General features: G+C 40.2%; 1 protein-coding gene across 10 annotated transcripts in view; it reads left to right on the forward strand.

Annotated features, from left to right (window-relative positions):
- Positions 1-13,205, forward strand: part of TC2N (tandem C2 domains, nuclear) — a 34,234-nt gene that overhangs the window by 13,383 nt on the left and 7,646 nt on the right. For 9 of the 10 annotated variants that reach the window (XM_064512173.1, XM_064512172.1, XM_026112426.2 and 6 more), the window contains 8 exons: positions 863-988; positions 1,656-1,889; positions 5,008-5,172; positions 8,801-8,892; positions 9,505-9,580; positions 10,641-10,741; positions 11,556-11,672; positions 12,555-12,746. In XM_064512173.1, the coding sequence (XP_064368243.1) occupies positions 922-988; positions 1,656-1,889; positions 5,008-5,172; positions 8,801-8,892; positions 9,505-9,580; positions 10,641-10,741; positions 11,556-11,672; positions 12,555-12,746 (1,044 nt within the window). In that variant the 5' untranslated portion in view covers positions 863-921. The remainder of the gene's footprint in view (positions 1-862; positions 989-1,655; positions 1,890-5,007; positions 5,173-8,800; positions 8,893-9,504; positions 9,581-10,640; positions 10,742-11,555; positions 11,673-12,554; positions 12,747-13,205) is intronic. The other variant, XM_026112436.2, reaches the window with a different exon arrangement.

Genomic DNA, 13,205 nt, shown 5'->3' on the forward strand with positions numbered 1-13,205 from the left:
AAGAACCTTGTGTACTTTAGGTACATGTAAAAGGACTAGACTTAGCTGAAATGTTGGACAGGAGGCAACACAGCTGTGTGTGTCCCTCTGAAAAGAGAACATAAGCATATGAATAGAGACGTTTAAAGCAGGCCAGTTAGTATTTTCATAAAGTCCTTTTAATGTTAACCAGCTGTTACAGACTTGTTCTCATTCTTTAAGAGACTGCCTGCCTCTTACTTTGCTGGAAGTCGGTGCTCTCTCTTTCTAGATGCGTAGTAGACAATTATATAATAAAACGGGTCCTCGATTTCATGTGCATACAATTACGAGAGAGCAGTAGTTCCTCAAAGAAGGCAATGTTGGCATTGTTCATAAAGAGTGTTTTCACATGTAAAATACAGAGTATATTGAGTAAAAAATGTAAAGGCGTATGTGTGTGAAAACATTGCGTGAATAAGAGAGAATAGGAAAAACATGAGCAAGGGAAATGGAAGAAAAATACATCTTGCAAATGACTTGACAAGACCGCATCAAAACAAATCTAAAGCTGAGGAAACTCCAGAGCCCGGTGGCAAATACAAACATGAGGTGGGTTTCAGTGCCCTTAAAAGGAAGGGAGCTGTTTGAGTGGATCGCTGGAAGTGTTCAGATGCCATATGTTATAAAAGCACAGGAAAGGAGAAAAACATTTTATATAAAAATAATTTATCTCAGTAAAAGAAATCTGATGGGTCTGATCCTTCTATGGCTGAAGTGAACTGGCTCTCATTGACCCAAGGACTGAGTCCAAAAAGCAGTTGCAGAATTAAATAGCTAATAATTTTGGATTTTAATTTCAACTGCTTCCATCTCTTACAGTTTGTTTGATTGTGCTTTTCAGAGTTGATAGCAGCGCTGGATCCTTGATTGTGGTTTCTTCTGAATTGCAACACAGAAACAATGGCAAAAGAATACCTAAAGAGCTGCTGTAAATGGTGCTTCTCTGTGGAAAAAGAAAAAAATGATCGTGAGTTCCAACATAGTAATCACGTTGACTAAGAGTTCTGCTATTCCAGCTTCATTAATGATGAGATTCCCATTAATAAAATTGCTATGTCACCCCCGATAAACTCGCATTCTTTTGCAGCATCCAAAATTCTTTCTGTACCTCCACTTGGAGATTGAACACATGCTTGTTAGTGTTATGAATTGGAATTGGAACTGAAAAATAACACTTGTCTGAAGCCTGCTCCTTGCAGCCTGGAATGCTGTCCAAAAAAGCCAACTTTTCTACCCAAGGTCATGTAAAGGTCCTGTATTTTTCAAATGCTCTAAAAGAGAACTTTTTTTTCCCCTTCCCTGTGGATTTGCTGTCAGGATTTTCTTTTGGTATGTTAGTTGTTTGCACAACTGTTCTATGATACAAATGTACAGTGTATCTCTTGTAAAAAATGATTTAAGAGCAAGGTAGCTATAAATACTAGCATGGGCAGCAAAGAGTTTGGATCAGTACAGGTGCCATGAGGATGAATATCTTTTCCAGGTGTTAGTCCTGACCGCTAGTAAAACTGAATAGAAGCAGCAGTAAGTAATGTATCAAGCACAGATCCTATTAAACAATAGAGATTTGTTCATAGTATTGTTCAAAACTTAATGCACATGTGGACTCTGTTTTTCTTGCTCTTTATTTTTAGCAGTTTCCATGGTGCAGGAATCTGAAGTGGTAGCCGCAAGCAGGCCAGCTATTGTGGAGAAACCGCCATTGTCTTCTGTGTCAGTGAAGCGTCAAGTTGGCTGTTCAGAGGATTATCTGCTTTCTAAACTGCCTCAGGATGGTCAGGAGGTACCGTTTGTGGTCCCTCCATTCAAACTAGCTTACGTACAGCCGAAGAACCTAGCTAGTGTCTCACATGCTGGGGGGATTCAAGGTGAGATATAAATGGTATTGCTGAAATAGCATGCAGGTCTGTGGGGAAAATCTGACTAAAAATGCTGGTACTTCGTTAGGCAGATTAACCAGTGTCACTGTCTAATCAAAACCTGAGAGAAGGCTTTATTTTCTTGGAAAAAAAATCTTATTTTGCCCATTATAACACAGTGATGTCTTCCCCTATTTTTTATGTTTGCTATATTTGCTACTCAGCTTCCAGAAGCTGGAGGAGATTTCTTTTTTTAGTCTGTCATAGGACTCAGAAATAGTTGTTTAGCTTCTGTATTCCTTGAAATTTCAAAGTTGTCCAGTGTTGCTAATGCAAACATATGTATGTAGAACTTGCTAGAAGCCTGACTTTGTGGCTTTGCTCTCTGGACATCCAAAGAGCTTTTGGGAAAGATACCATCCCACTACGAATCTCTCTGATCTTGCATGAATAAAACTGATGGCAGGGTTGCACACCAGTGCTTGTATGCAAAGTAATGGCACTTGAAGGAACCGAAAGTTCTAGTAAAGAAAATTTATTGGAAGCAAGGAAACACCTGATGCATCCCCAGCGTCCAGATCACCCAAGTAAAGAAAGAGGGTGGTCTGGCTTTCATGTTTAATGTACTGATACATTTTAACATACTGACGCATCTTCCTTTTCCTTTTTCCAGCCAATAGGTCGCATGTGCTAGTATTCAGAGGACATTTTTCTTTTTTTCTACTATTTCCTGCTCTCCTTGTTGTGCTTGAGGAGGCCAAGGGTCACAGATCTTGCTGGAGTAAAAGTGGCACATGACACTATGGTACTTTGCTTCGCAACAACCTTGTGCTTCATACTACATCAACTAGTCCCATGCACAGACTGCCCAAATGACATACATCCAGTTTAGGCACAGTGGTGTTTTAAAAAAAATAGGAGCCCGGCACAGCAGCATGAACTTTTCAGAGCCTAGACTATTGCTAGGCTCTTGGTCCTGTCAGGAGATGCCTGGAGTTACCTAATGGAAAATTTAGGCCCAAGGTGTATGTGAACTGTTGCTTTCTCTGGAGCTGCTTGCTTCAAGGGCATGATAAGCTGATAACATTTTTTTTTAGTCCCATGTGATTGGATCTCTTTTTTTGAGGGTGGAAACCTTAACAACTTGAAGAAAGTCAGCTGCAGGTTGCATAATAACTAATGCAGTGCTACCAAACCTTCTCTCTGTGTGTGGTTTTACTTCCATCCTCGTTTCCCCCCTGCCCCAGATCCCTGCTGTTGCTTCTTTTCTCCCCCTCCCCTCCTGAAGAACCTGGATTCTTCAGGAGGAAGGGTGAAGAAACATGTGTGTAACTTTGAGATGGATGTTTTCTTTGTTCCTGCCATTCTGCATAATCTTATGACTTCTAAAGCAGTGATTTTCTTCATTGGGAATCCTGCTTCATTATCATTTCTGGAGGATGTAATGAACAGAGTGGCCCTTGTTAGGCTATATAATTCTGGTAGGTCTTCTGGCCAGATGAACTGGCTCTTCATAATTGTCCCTCTTAAATGAATGTTTTCGGTGTGGCTCTTAAGTAAGCAGCTTTCATTTCTTTTTTAAAAAATATGTATTGGCAAGTGCAGCTTTTTAAGCCTCACTAAAGTTGTGTTTAAAATGCAAAGTTTACTTTTTAGGGAAATTCACTAAATACAGAAAAATATTCTGTCATTCCTTCTTTCACTGTACTGTGATATTTGCCAAAGCACTAGCACGTTCAGGAAACCTATTTAGATTATTTACTGCTTGGACCATTGGTAAATATCTGTAGAAGTCAAAGTTCTACTCTTAGCTCCACTCCATTTTCTGTGATGTCTGTCCATTTTCCTTTCTTGAAACAGGACATGCTCGGTTGTTAGCTCTTGGCGTCCCTACTGAAAGTAATTAAGTTGTGGCAGCCTTTCTCTTCAAGACTCACTGCAGTGTGTCTCACGTTCTCACAGAAGCAGGCTAGCAGGAAGACATGCACTCCTGGTCTGGAAGCAGACTGTGGGCTTCTGTCATCTGTTGTGTCGCAGTCCGTTAAGACCTCACTTCTAGCGTTCAACCTAATTCGAGTTCTGCTCTAGCATATTATATTTGAATGCATACTTTATCATGTCTTGTGTTACATCTCACTGTTTTAGGTATTCTTTTTTTTACTTAATCTACTCTCATCTGGAAGAAAGGATGTTATAATAATACTGTTTCCCTCTTATGGTGCAACACACTTGCAGATCTGAAGGCACTTTATAATGGGTTAAAGAACTGTTTTGCAAATAGACTGAAGTCCAGGGAGGTGAAGTGACTCTGGCCATGAAACGAATGTCAGACCCTGGAATAGAGTCCAGGTCACCCCATCCCCAGTCTCTACTTTACTTTTATACGTGGCTTATTTTTGTTCCAGGCAGACGAAATGAAGCACTACAGCAGTGTGCTTTACTGTTCTGCTACTCACTCATATTTTGTCTGAAATCATTAGAAATAAAGGAAAGAAAAGTAGGGCAGCTGTGCTGTAATGGACTGAATACACAGCTGGGATTCAAGCATTCTCAAGTCTGTCTAGTCGTGCCTCAGCCAACAATTCAAGTGATCTTGGACCAGTTATTTTGCCACGGACAGACTTCCTGTGGAAACTGGATGACAAGGGGGCTGTAGTCACGAGTTGCATTATCTCTCTGTGTAAGACTCTCCTGAAGTTTGGGGAGTCCATTAGCCAAGTGGGGATGCCCCGGTGGTATGTAGCCAAATGAAGTCAGAGGTTGTCCATACACATGGCCCTACTTCTCCAGTGAATACCTATCTTGTTCGCAGTCTTTGGAGCCTTCTGTGTTTTAACTGATTGAGCATTTATTGTGGCACTCCAAGGGAGGGTGTGCATAGCTTTTTATGGCCGATTTCATTCCAGTCTTTCCTAGCACGCTGTTGAAATCTGACCTAACGTCTGTCTGTGTGTGTATGTAGGGGTTTCGGAGGGGAGTGTTTGGGGAGGGGAGTTCCTTTTCTTGAAGCAGATAATAATGAAGTGCTTTGTTCTTTGCCCTAAAGGCACACTGCCTGCCTTATGAAGCCAGACAGTATTTTTTATATCTTGAACTCTTGTGCTTGATGTTTCCTTATGCTTCACAGAATCTGCCAGAGCTTCATTTGGTGACCGGAAAGCAGAACTTTGCAGCATGTACCAGTGGCCCCACTATGATGTGTACAACCCGTTCTTTTTGGAGCGCCATGTTTCGCCAGATCTCGTTAGGCGCTTCCAGGAAAAATCAGATAATAGGAAATTATATGGATCAGGTGAGAAGAACAGTACCCTTCCTCTTCTGTCTTCCTCCCCTTCCCAAGATTTATAGGTAAGAGAGAAACGCCGTTAGATTAGGGAAGACATGTTTGCTTACAACAGTTCTCAAACTGGTGTGTAGACTACAGACACTTTCGGATTTGTTGGGGTTGCTGAAATGATCTGTGGAGCTGGCTCCAGCTGTGCTGTTGCTTTCTGTATTGGGGGCTTAGTGAGGCTTGCATGCATCACAGCCGGATGGACAAATGGGCAAAGCAAGCTGGTGTAGCTGCCTCCCATCACCGAAACAGGAATTTTCTCTGGAACCAGATACCATCTTCTGTGCTGGAGGTCGCAGCTACCGGTAGTAGGAGTATTTGAGGGTGAATGAACAAGGAAGTGGGGTAGTATGTTCAAGGACGGAATGGCTGAGGAGCATATATACAGAGAGAAGAACAAGCACCAGAAGCATTCAGGACAGAACTTAAAAACAGGTGCAAAATGGGAAGTTGTGTTATATGGCAGCTTTTATATAGTTTGCTTTTGAAGGTGCAGAAGTGTCCCCGCTTCTTACTGTGTAAGTACATATAAGAACAGAGGAGGGCTTGTGGGACTGTAACAGCAAAAGTTTAGAAAGTGTTTGGCTACCTAGGAAAAAATTTTGTTCTCTGCTTTACATTGGTGTATATATATGAATGCTACTTAGAGTAAAGTAAATAAATAAGTGTTGCTTGCTGTGATTGCTAAGGCAAATACATTTGGAAACTTTGTACACTGAAGGAAACATACACCCCTCTCTACTGGATCAGAAGCTGGCAACAGCATGCATTTTTAAAAGTGTGTTTTTTAGAAAGATACAACATGCTTATTTCACATCTGGAAAAATATCTCCATTAGTGTCCTGTTTTACAAATAATTCTGAATCACTGTAAGGATAAAATGAAAAGAAAAATATGTGGAGAAGGTTGGGGGGGGGTTGTGTGTGTGTGTGGCTTTTTTTTTTAACCTGAACAAAACACGCACATAATATTACCAGCCTTTCACACATTAGATGCTTTCGCTTGGCTTCCCAGGCACCTGTGGTGGGAGCCATGTGGGTTTTATAATATTGTCTAGAATATCTGCCCTTCAGTTCATCTATTGGTACTTTTTCTTTCCAAACTAAGTGAACACTTCGTTTTGTCTCAGTAAGCTCAAATGCAAGAAAAGTTACTTAAATGTGTCTAGAGGACAGTTTAAGATTGAGTTATATGACTTCTTGCAAATCTCTTCATGTGCATTCATAGACTATTTAAGCAAAACTTTAAGCCCATTGCACTGCAGCAAGTACTATGCTACTGTTCGTGGGTGCTGGCTTAGAACTGCAGAGTAAGTTTAGCCGGAATGTATGGAGTGAACTCCTTGAATTTGCATGTGGAGTCCCTCCTCTCCATTTAAAAAAAGATAAATTTATTAATATTTTCCCAAAGTTCTGGTTATTTTAGGGGAACAAAGTATGTTGATGGCTACCATTTATCTGCTTTTCTGGGTTTTTTTACAGACAAATTTCTCCATGTAAAACTGTCACTGTGTTTTCCATTAAAAATTTAAGTTTTTGGAAAGACACCATGTCTTCAGCCCCCCCCCCCATCCCATGTTCCTTGTCTGAAAACTTCAACCTGCTTCGCTAGAAACTTACAGCAGATCATACTGTCTCTAAAACTTCAGTGATTTACAACCTTTAGGCTTGAGTGGAGGAATGAACAACTGGATAACTATTTCACAATAATTTATGGAGCTCATGATTTTTGAATATGGAGTTAATTTCTGTAAATATCTTCTGATTTTTATTAAATCAAGTAATGGGCTTTCCTCTCCTACTTCCATTATATCGAACAAGATTTCTAGGTCTTTCATGGTATTGTAACACTATTTCTACACTAGGCTCCAGGAACACCTCAGTAATCCCTTCTGTGTCATGCCCAAGAAATAATTTGGATGTGATTCCAGGCCTTGATGTGTTTATTTCCCTCTGATAGATTGTCCAAGCTTTCTTCATTGCTTTTGTTCTCTCTTTTTTTTTCCCTTGGGAAAAAGTCAGAATTAGTTTGTATTGTGACATTTGTGACATCTTACAAAACGTGTAATCATGTATTTCCTTTGAAGGCGATAAAAGGGAAATAAATTTTCAGTAGCAAGTGATGTGACGTTCTCCTGTTAGACTATGATCAGTGAATTGTAATGGAAGTCTTTTGAAATGGACAGGATACAGCAATGCATCAAAAAAGCAATGCATTTCATCAGATGGTCCTGTACGTTAAACCGTGCTGCTTTGACCCACTTCAGTATGGGTCGGTTTTGAAGTTGGGAGGCTTCAAAAACTTCTTGAACGTTAGCGGAGTCAGCAAAGGTTCCTGAAACAGTGCCGTTAGTTCAGCTTTCATTTTCTTCTGTTGCTGCGTAATAAGCATAGGCAGAGCGCTTCAGCTCTGTATTGCCTCAAGGCCGAAGGAGAGGTGCTGTGGTCTGCTTAGCACCTCCAACTGCTGAGGTCGCTCCCTCTTCTACAAAACAAAGGTCTTGCTTTCGTGACAGAACAGGCAGTTGCCTTCTGCGAGTCTAAAGCTTGCTGTTGTCAGAGATCTGGTAGGGGTACACCAGGAATGTGTAGTCAGCAAAGCCGGGGAGAAGAGGCCAAGTTTCATAGACAGCATGTTTTTGCCACTGGAATCTTTACTATGGAAAAAATTTAAAGAGGAGGCCAGGCTAAGCTGCAGTTCTGGCTGGCTCAATGTAAAGACAAGACAAAAAAAGCATCTACCGCAAACACCATTCCTGTTGTGAGGAGGCAGAAGCACTTGAAGAAACTTAAGAGACATAAAGGAACGATAGCAAACAAAAGGGAGGAAAAAACTACCTTCCGTTTGCTGAGCAGGTGGTTCTGGACACCTTGCACTCTTCTGTAAATGCCTACATTCAAATTATATCTTAACATGTGAGGAATAAGTGAATTGCAAGAGTTAAATTTTCAGGAATCTGAAGGTTTTGCATTTGCTTGTGCTTTCTTTGAGGTAGCCTGGATTTGCTGAGCATCCAGTGGCTTCTCATCTCTTTGTTCTGGATTAACCATTTAAAATCAGAAGTTATGTTTTTTTGCATATTCTTCCAGTTAGTTTTAGGTAAAATCAATTATCTTTTTCTGATAGACTCCTTTTCAAATGAGAATATTTTTCCTTTTATTTTCTTTCTTTAAAAAAAAGCCCAAGCAAATGCCATATTCAGTAATTTTCTTTAAATGTGTTTTAAAGATGCAAATGGGAAGGGGGAGTTTGTTCTAAACTGTCTGCAAAATGGAAATCACGTTGATACTTTCCATTTGGCTCTTTGTTCTACCAGCGGTACCAGCGTGACCTCATAGGTTCAAATTACTTCAAGGACTGAATTGAACAAGTTGTTTTCATGGCTTGTTCTTTCCATTGTGTTATTCAGGAGGGTGTTTTGGGGGTGGGAGACAGAGAAGGGTGGAGATGTCCTTCCTTAGATGTTACTTCAGTTAGGTTTCAACTTTATCAGTAGTTCTACTTATATTTAAAAATACTTCGTGCTTTTTGTTTTCTTCTAGCAATGGCATTTATGTTATTCATACTGTTCCTTTTCTCTCTTTAGCTAGTGATTTAAGAACTAGCACTCTACCTGGATCACTTGATTTAAGTCGTTCAATGTTTGATCTCAGAAGCCCACCTCACAGATTCATGAAGGTATGTTTTCCTTGTAATTTAGGTTATCCTGAAAACTCAGATTATGTGGTACATCTGTTCCTGTTACATTGTGTTTTCAGAGTAAACACTGAAGGGCACTGTACTGTGCACCAGAAGGAAAAAAGTTCAGTGTCCTGACTGATGTCAGGAGGCTTGCTCTTGATGTCTCCCCTCCCCACAGCTGTTCTGGCCCTACACAGCAGTTGAAACCTGAGTATGCTGTAGGGCAGGACAAGTGACAGCAGTTCCCTATTTTGTGATTTCTCTGATCAGTTGAAAAGTGGAAGAGACACTGTGTAGGAAGACACAAGTGATCCATTTTCCATTTGTACAATAAACAGTGGAGTTCTTTCAAATAATCATCTTTTACGTGAGATGAAGTTGCATATGCATTGATGAGCAAAAAAATCTGTGCTGACCTTGTGTCCTGTATTTACTCTTTGCATCAAGGAACAAATTGCATGCTTCTGTGTCCAGGGATTACTAGGGAATGAAACAATAATTTGAAATTGCATGTTGCTTTGTTTTCATCATGTCTTGTCTGATGATAGAATCTCTATGACTTTCTGCATCTACTACTCAAACTAAAGTGTTTTTTTTTCTTTCCTCCAGAGGTATGATTCACTCTCCAGTGTACCTAGCAGCACCTCTTCCAGGAAGGATTCACAAGGCAGTAACAGGAGTCTGGGTAATGTTGTGTTGCTTACCTCGTAGTGAAATACTTCTCTTTGCACATGAAACTTGAAACATTAAACTGTCACTGCTGTTGACAACTTTTATGGAAAAGGATCTGATTAGCAAGTCATTTTGGAGATTACTTTGCAATTTGAAATGAAGGGTCTTAGAATGTGCACCTTTCTGTTGTCAGGAGATCAACCAAATGGGCTTTGAGAAGCCCATTTCTAATGCTTTTGAAAAAATAAGTTATGGCTTTACTACCCCAGTGAACTAAGAAATTACAGATTTTTTGTTAGGATGGAAGGTGGCCCATTGGTCATGGCTCTGGTCCTTCTTCATGTATCAGTATTTATACTGATTTATCCATATATATATATATGGAAAGTGTCTGGAATCCAATACCCATATTACATTGATAATTATGCAAGAATATTGCATGCAAACCTAATATCCTTAGTTTTGAAAGAATGCTGAAGAAGTGGAGGTGATGCAAAATAAACTTTCAAAAATGATTCAAATCTCCACAAAATTCTCCCTAGTGAAAGTCAGAATTTCTTGCAGTCTCCTCAAAAAGAAGACTGAGATGTGACCCAGTTTCAGTCATGGCAAAGAAACACTAGATTTTAAAAGTCTCTCTAACTTAGTAGAGAAAAGCATAATAGTGAAATTTTTATTAAACTGGGATTTGAAGTCTGAGAAAGGTAAGTTTATAAATTGGCCTGCTTTTTAACAGTGAAAGTGTTTAAGTCTAAGGAAGTGGTGGATTCTCAGTGAGTCTTGGATGTCTCAGGCATGTGCTCTTTTTTTTTTACAAGTTGTTTGAGTACAACACAAGTTATTAACCTCAACAGAGGTAAGTGGGGTAGAGCTGAAGGCCTGCAACTATACAGAAGGTCAGGCCACAGTACCTCATGGATATTTTGTCCTTAAAATGTGTGTGTTAAGATATTCCAAACTTTGAGAGAAGTTTTCAAAAAAAGGCAGTCCACATACTATTGAGATCCTTTATTTGAATGAATTTTTAAGATGCTGCATTACTTCTAAAAAGACTAATTGGCTTCCCTCCGCAGATACTATTACATTATCAGGTGATGAGCGAGACTTTGGAAGACTGAATGTGAAGTTGTGTTATGTTCCTTCTGCAGAACAGATCTGGATCACAGTTTTACATGTAAGCAAATATAAATAACCTGCTTATTGTTTCCTCAAATGGCTGATTTACTATACTTAGTGTTAAAGTAAGAGAGAACCAGATTTAGTGAAGAGACTTAGTGAGAATTAAGGAATACTTTCAGGAGGAGAAGAAAATTATAATATAAACAGTGCAATCTTTTTCTTCTGTTGGATTAAGTTGCAATCTTTGTTCTGTCTTGGTTAATAGTAACAAGGAGTATATAACTCTTCATGTTACTCTACATGAACTGTTCTGATTGTAGAGTGAGATACTGTTCGTTATGGATAAGAAAGCTGAGTAGGTTGTAGGTTGGCCTGCTGTGGAAATTTTGAGGCAGCAGAACTGACTTTAAACTCTAACAGTTCTTTCAGGGCAGAACCACAACAGCATTTCGAAGATGTGTAACTTCTTGTGGCTTTTATGTTAGCTAATGTGATACTGTTACACTGGCTGTTTTATACACTTCCAGAAACTGTGAATAATTTTTAGGCAATGGAAGTCTGAGTAGTCAGAAACCCCATAACTGTATCAAGTGATAAATACTACCTAAGGGAATTCATGATTTTTCTGCTGTCAAATTGCCACATAGTGCAATCATTAAAGTCTACTGAAAAAACTTTTTTCTCTCTGCTATGAAAATGCATTATTAAATGGTCTGAAGTGATACAGACATTACACTGGCCCTGATTTGCATTAAATATTATGGGAATTAGGAATAATTCTAGAACAGTTTAGGACACCCTATGTGCCTAAGCTGCCTGAAAGGCAGAGTCTTACATTTTCTAAACTGATTCTGTTTCCAATGTTGCAGTGCAGAGACCTGAGCTGGCCTTCTAGTTGTGGGGAAAATCCTCGTATCTATGTCAAGGGAATTCTCACACTGCCAAAGCCAGTGCAGTTCAAATCCTCTGCCAAGGCTGGATGTAATGTAAGTAGAGGCAGGAAAAACAGCACGAAATCTTTTCCCACAAAAATGAATGTGAAATGTAAATAAATGTACATGAATTTTAAAAATGGACCAGAGGTCCACTCTTCTGTGCCATGTTTGTTGTGATAACTGCCTTGGTTCAGGTTACTATTTTAATAGGCTTTTAAGAAGTTGGGGGAAGAGGGGAATCTTGTTCCAGTTTCTCCTCCTATCTTACATTGTTGCCCTCCTTTTCTCCCCTTTTGTCGAAGTCTGTGGGATAGGTATGGGATACGCTCATAGGGGACTGCCCCTTGAAGTCTTGGCAACTGAATAATGGGGGATTGGCGGGACACTGCACATAGCTGTAGATGTGAATTCCCTTCATTTTCACCCTGGAGAAGGTTACATGATGTTCTGCTTCCAGCCTCTCACCAGGGCAGGAGGCAAAGAGAACTCATACTTGCTCTACAGAAAGTAGTAAGGGTTGGTGGCGTGGGGCAAGAGCACTGAGGGTGACAGGAAAAGAAAAGAGAAAAAGCAGCACAAACCTCCCATAATGTGAGTCAAAGGTGAAAGAAAATAAAACAAGCAGGAGGGACTGGAGCAAAAGGCCACAGGAGAATCTGCTGTGACAATGTGTGTGGTGTCGTATAGCTCCGGAAAAGACAGCCTCAGCTCATTATGGCAGTAAGAAAGAATCCAGAGCCTCGCTTGTCCCTGCAAGGGTGTGCCGATGGCGTGAGAGGGCCACTCTGCATGAACTGACTCACCGCAAAAGCTTACCTTTCCCTGGCAGTCTAAGATGGTCCCTAGGAGCAGTGGCTGTAAGGCTGGGAAGCCTTTGTGTCTAGATTTTGGGCTCTATGGAACACTTTTATGATAGTGTCTTTTTGTTTCTAGGACATTGAATTCATGGAAACTTTTGTATTTGCCATTAAACTGCAAAGCCTGCAGGCTGTCAGATTGGTATTTAAAATCCAGACACAGACTCCGAGGAAGAAAACGATTGGAGAGTGCTCTTTGGCACTGCGAGAGCTCAGCTCAGAGGAGTCGAGTCATTGGCTGGATATAAGCCTTCCCTCCAAAGCACCGGTAAGCGTCAGTACATGTATCACCGCAAAAGCGTGTTATCCTATCACCTAGGAAGAGCTGGCACAAATGTAAAAGTAATTCAGTGATAATTCAGCAGACTTCGGTTCCAACAACAAACAGGTTCTTTATGCTTTTTTGCGGGGGACCTTTTGGCAGAAAAGTGCAGGCTTTTGAACTCTGTACATAACTGTTATGGTCATAAACTGCAGCTGTTTATGGGAAAAGTGTTACAGCTAGCTATTCCGCAATATGTCTCACAGTTTGAGGAAGGGCCATGCTGGGAAAACTTTCAGCAAAGGGCACTGGGTAAATACCTTTTCCTAACAAGCATCAGCAGATCCTTAGGGTTCACAGCAAGAGCATAGAGGAAATAAAATCCAGTTTCATTATGGAAGACAAGTGCTAAGATCTTCAGTAACATTTTGAAACTTAAAGCGTGTGCGTGTATTTATATATTTT

Source organism: Dromaius novaehollandiae, chromosome 5, assembly GCF_036370855.1.
Source record: "Dromaius novaehollandiae isolate bDroNov1 chromosome 5, bDroNov1.hap1, whole genome shotgun sequence".
NCBI classification, from domain to species: domain Eukaryota; kingdom Metazoa; phylum Chordata; class Aves; order Casuariiformes; family Dromaiidae; genus Dromaius; species Dromaius novaehollandiae.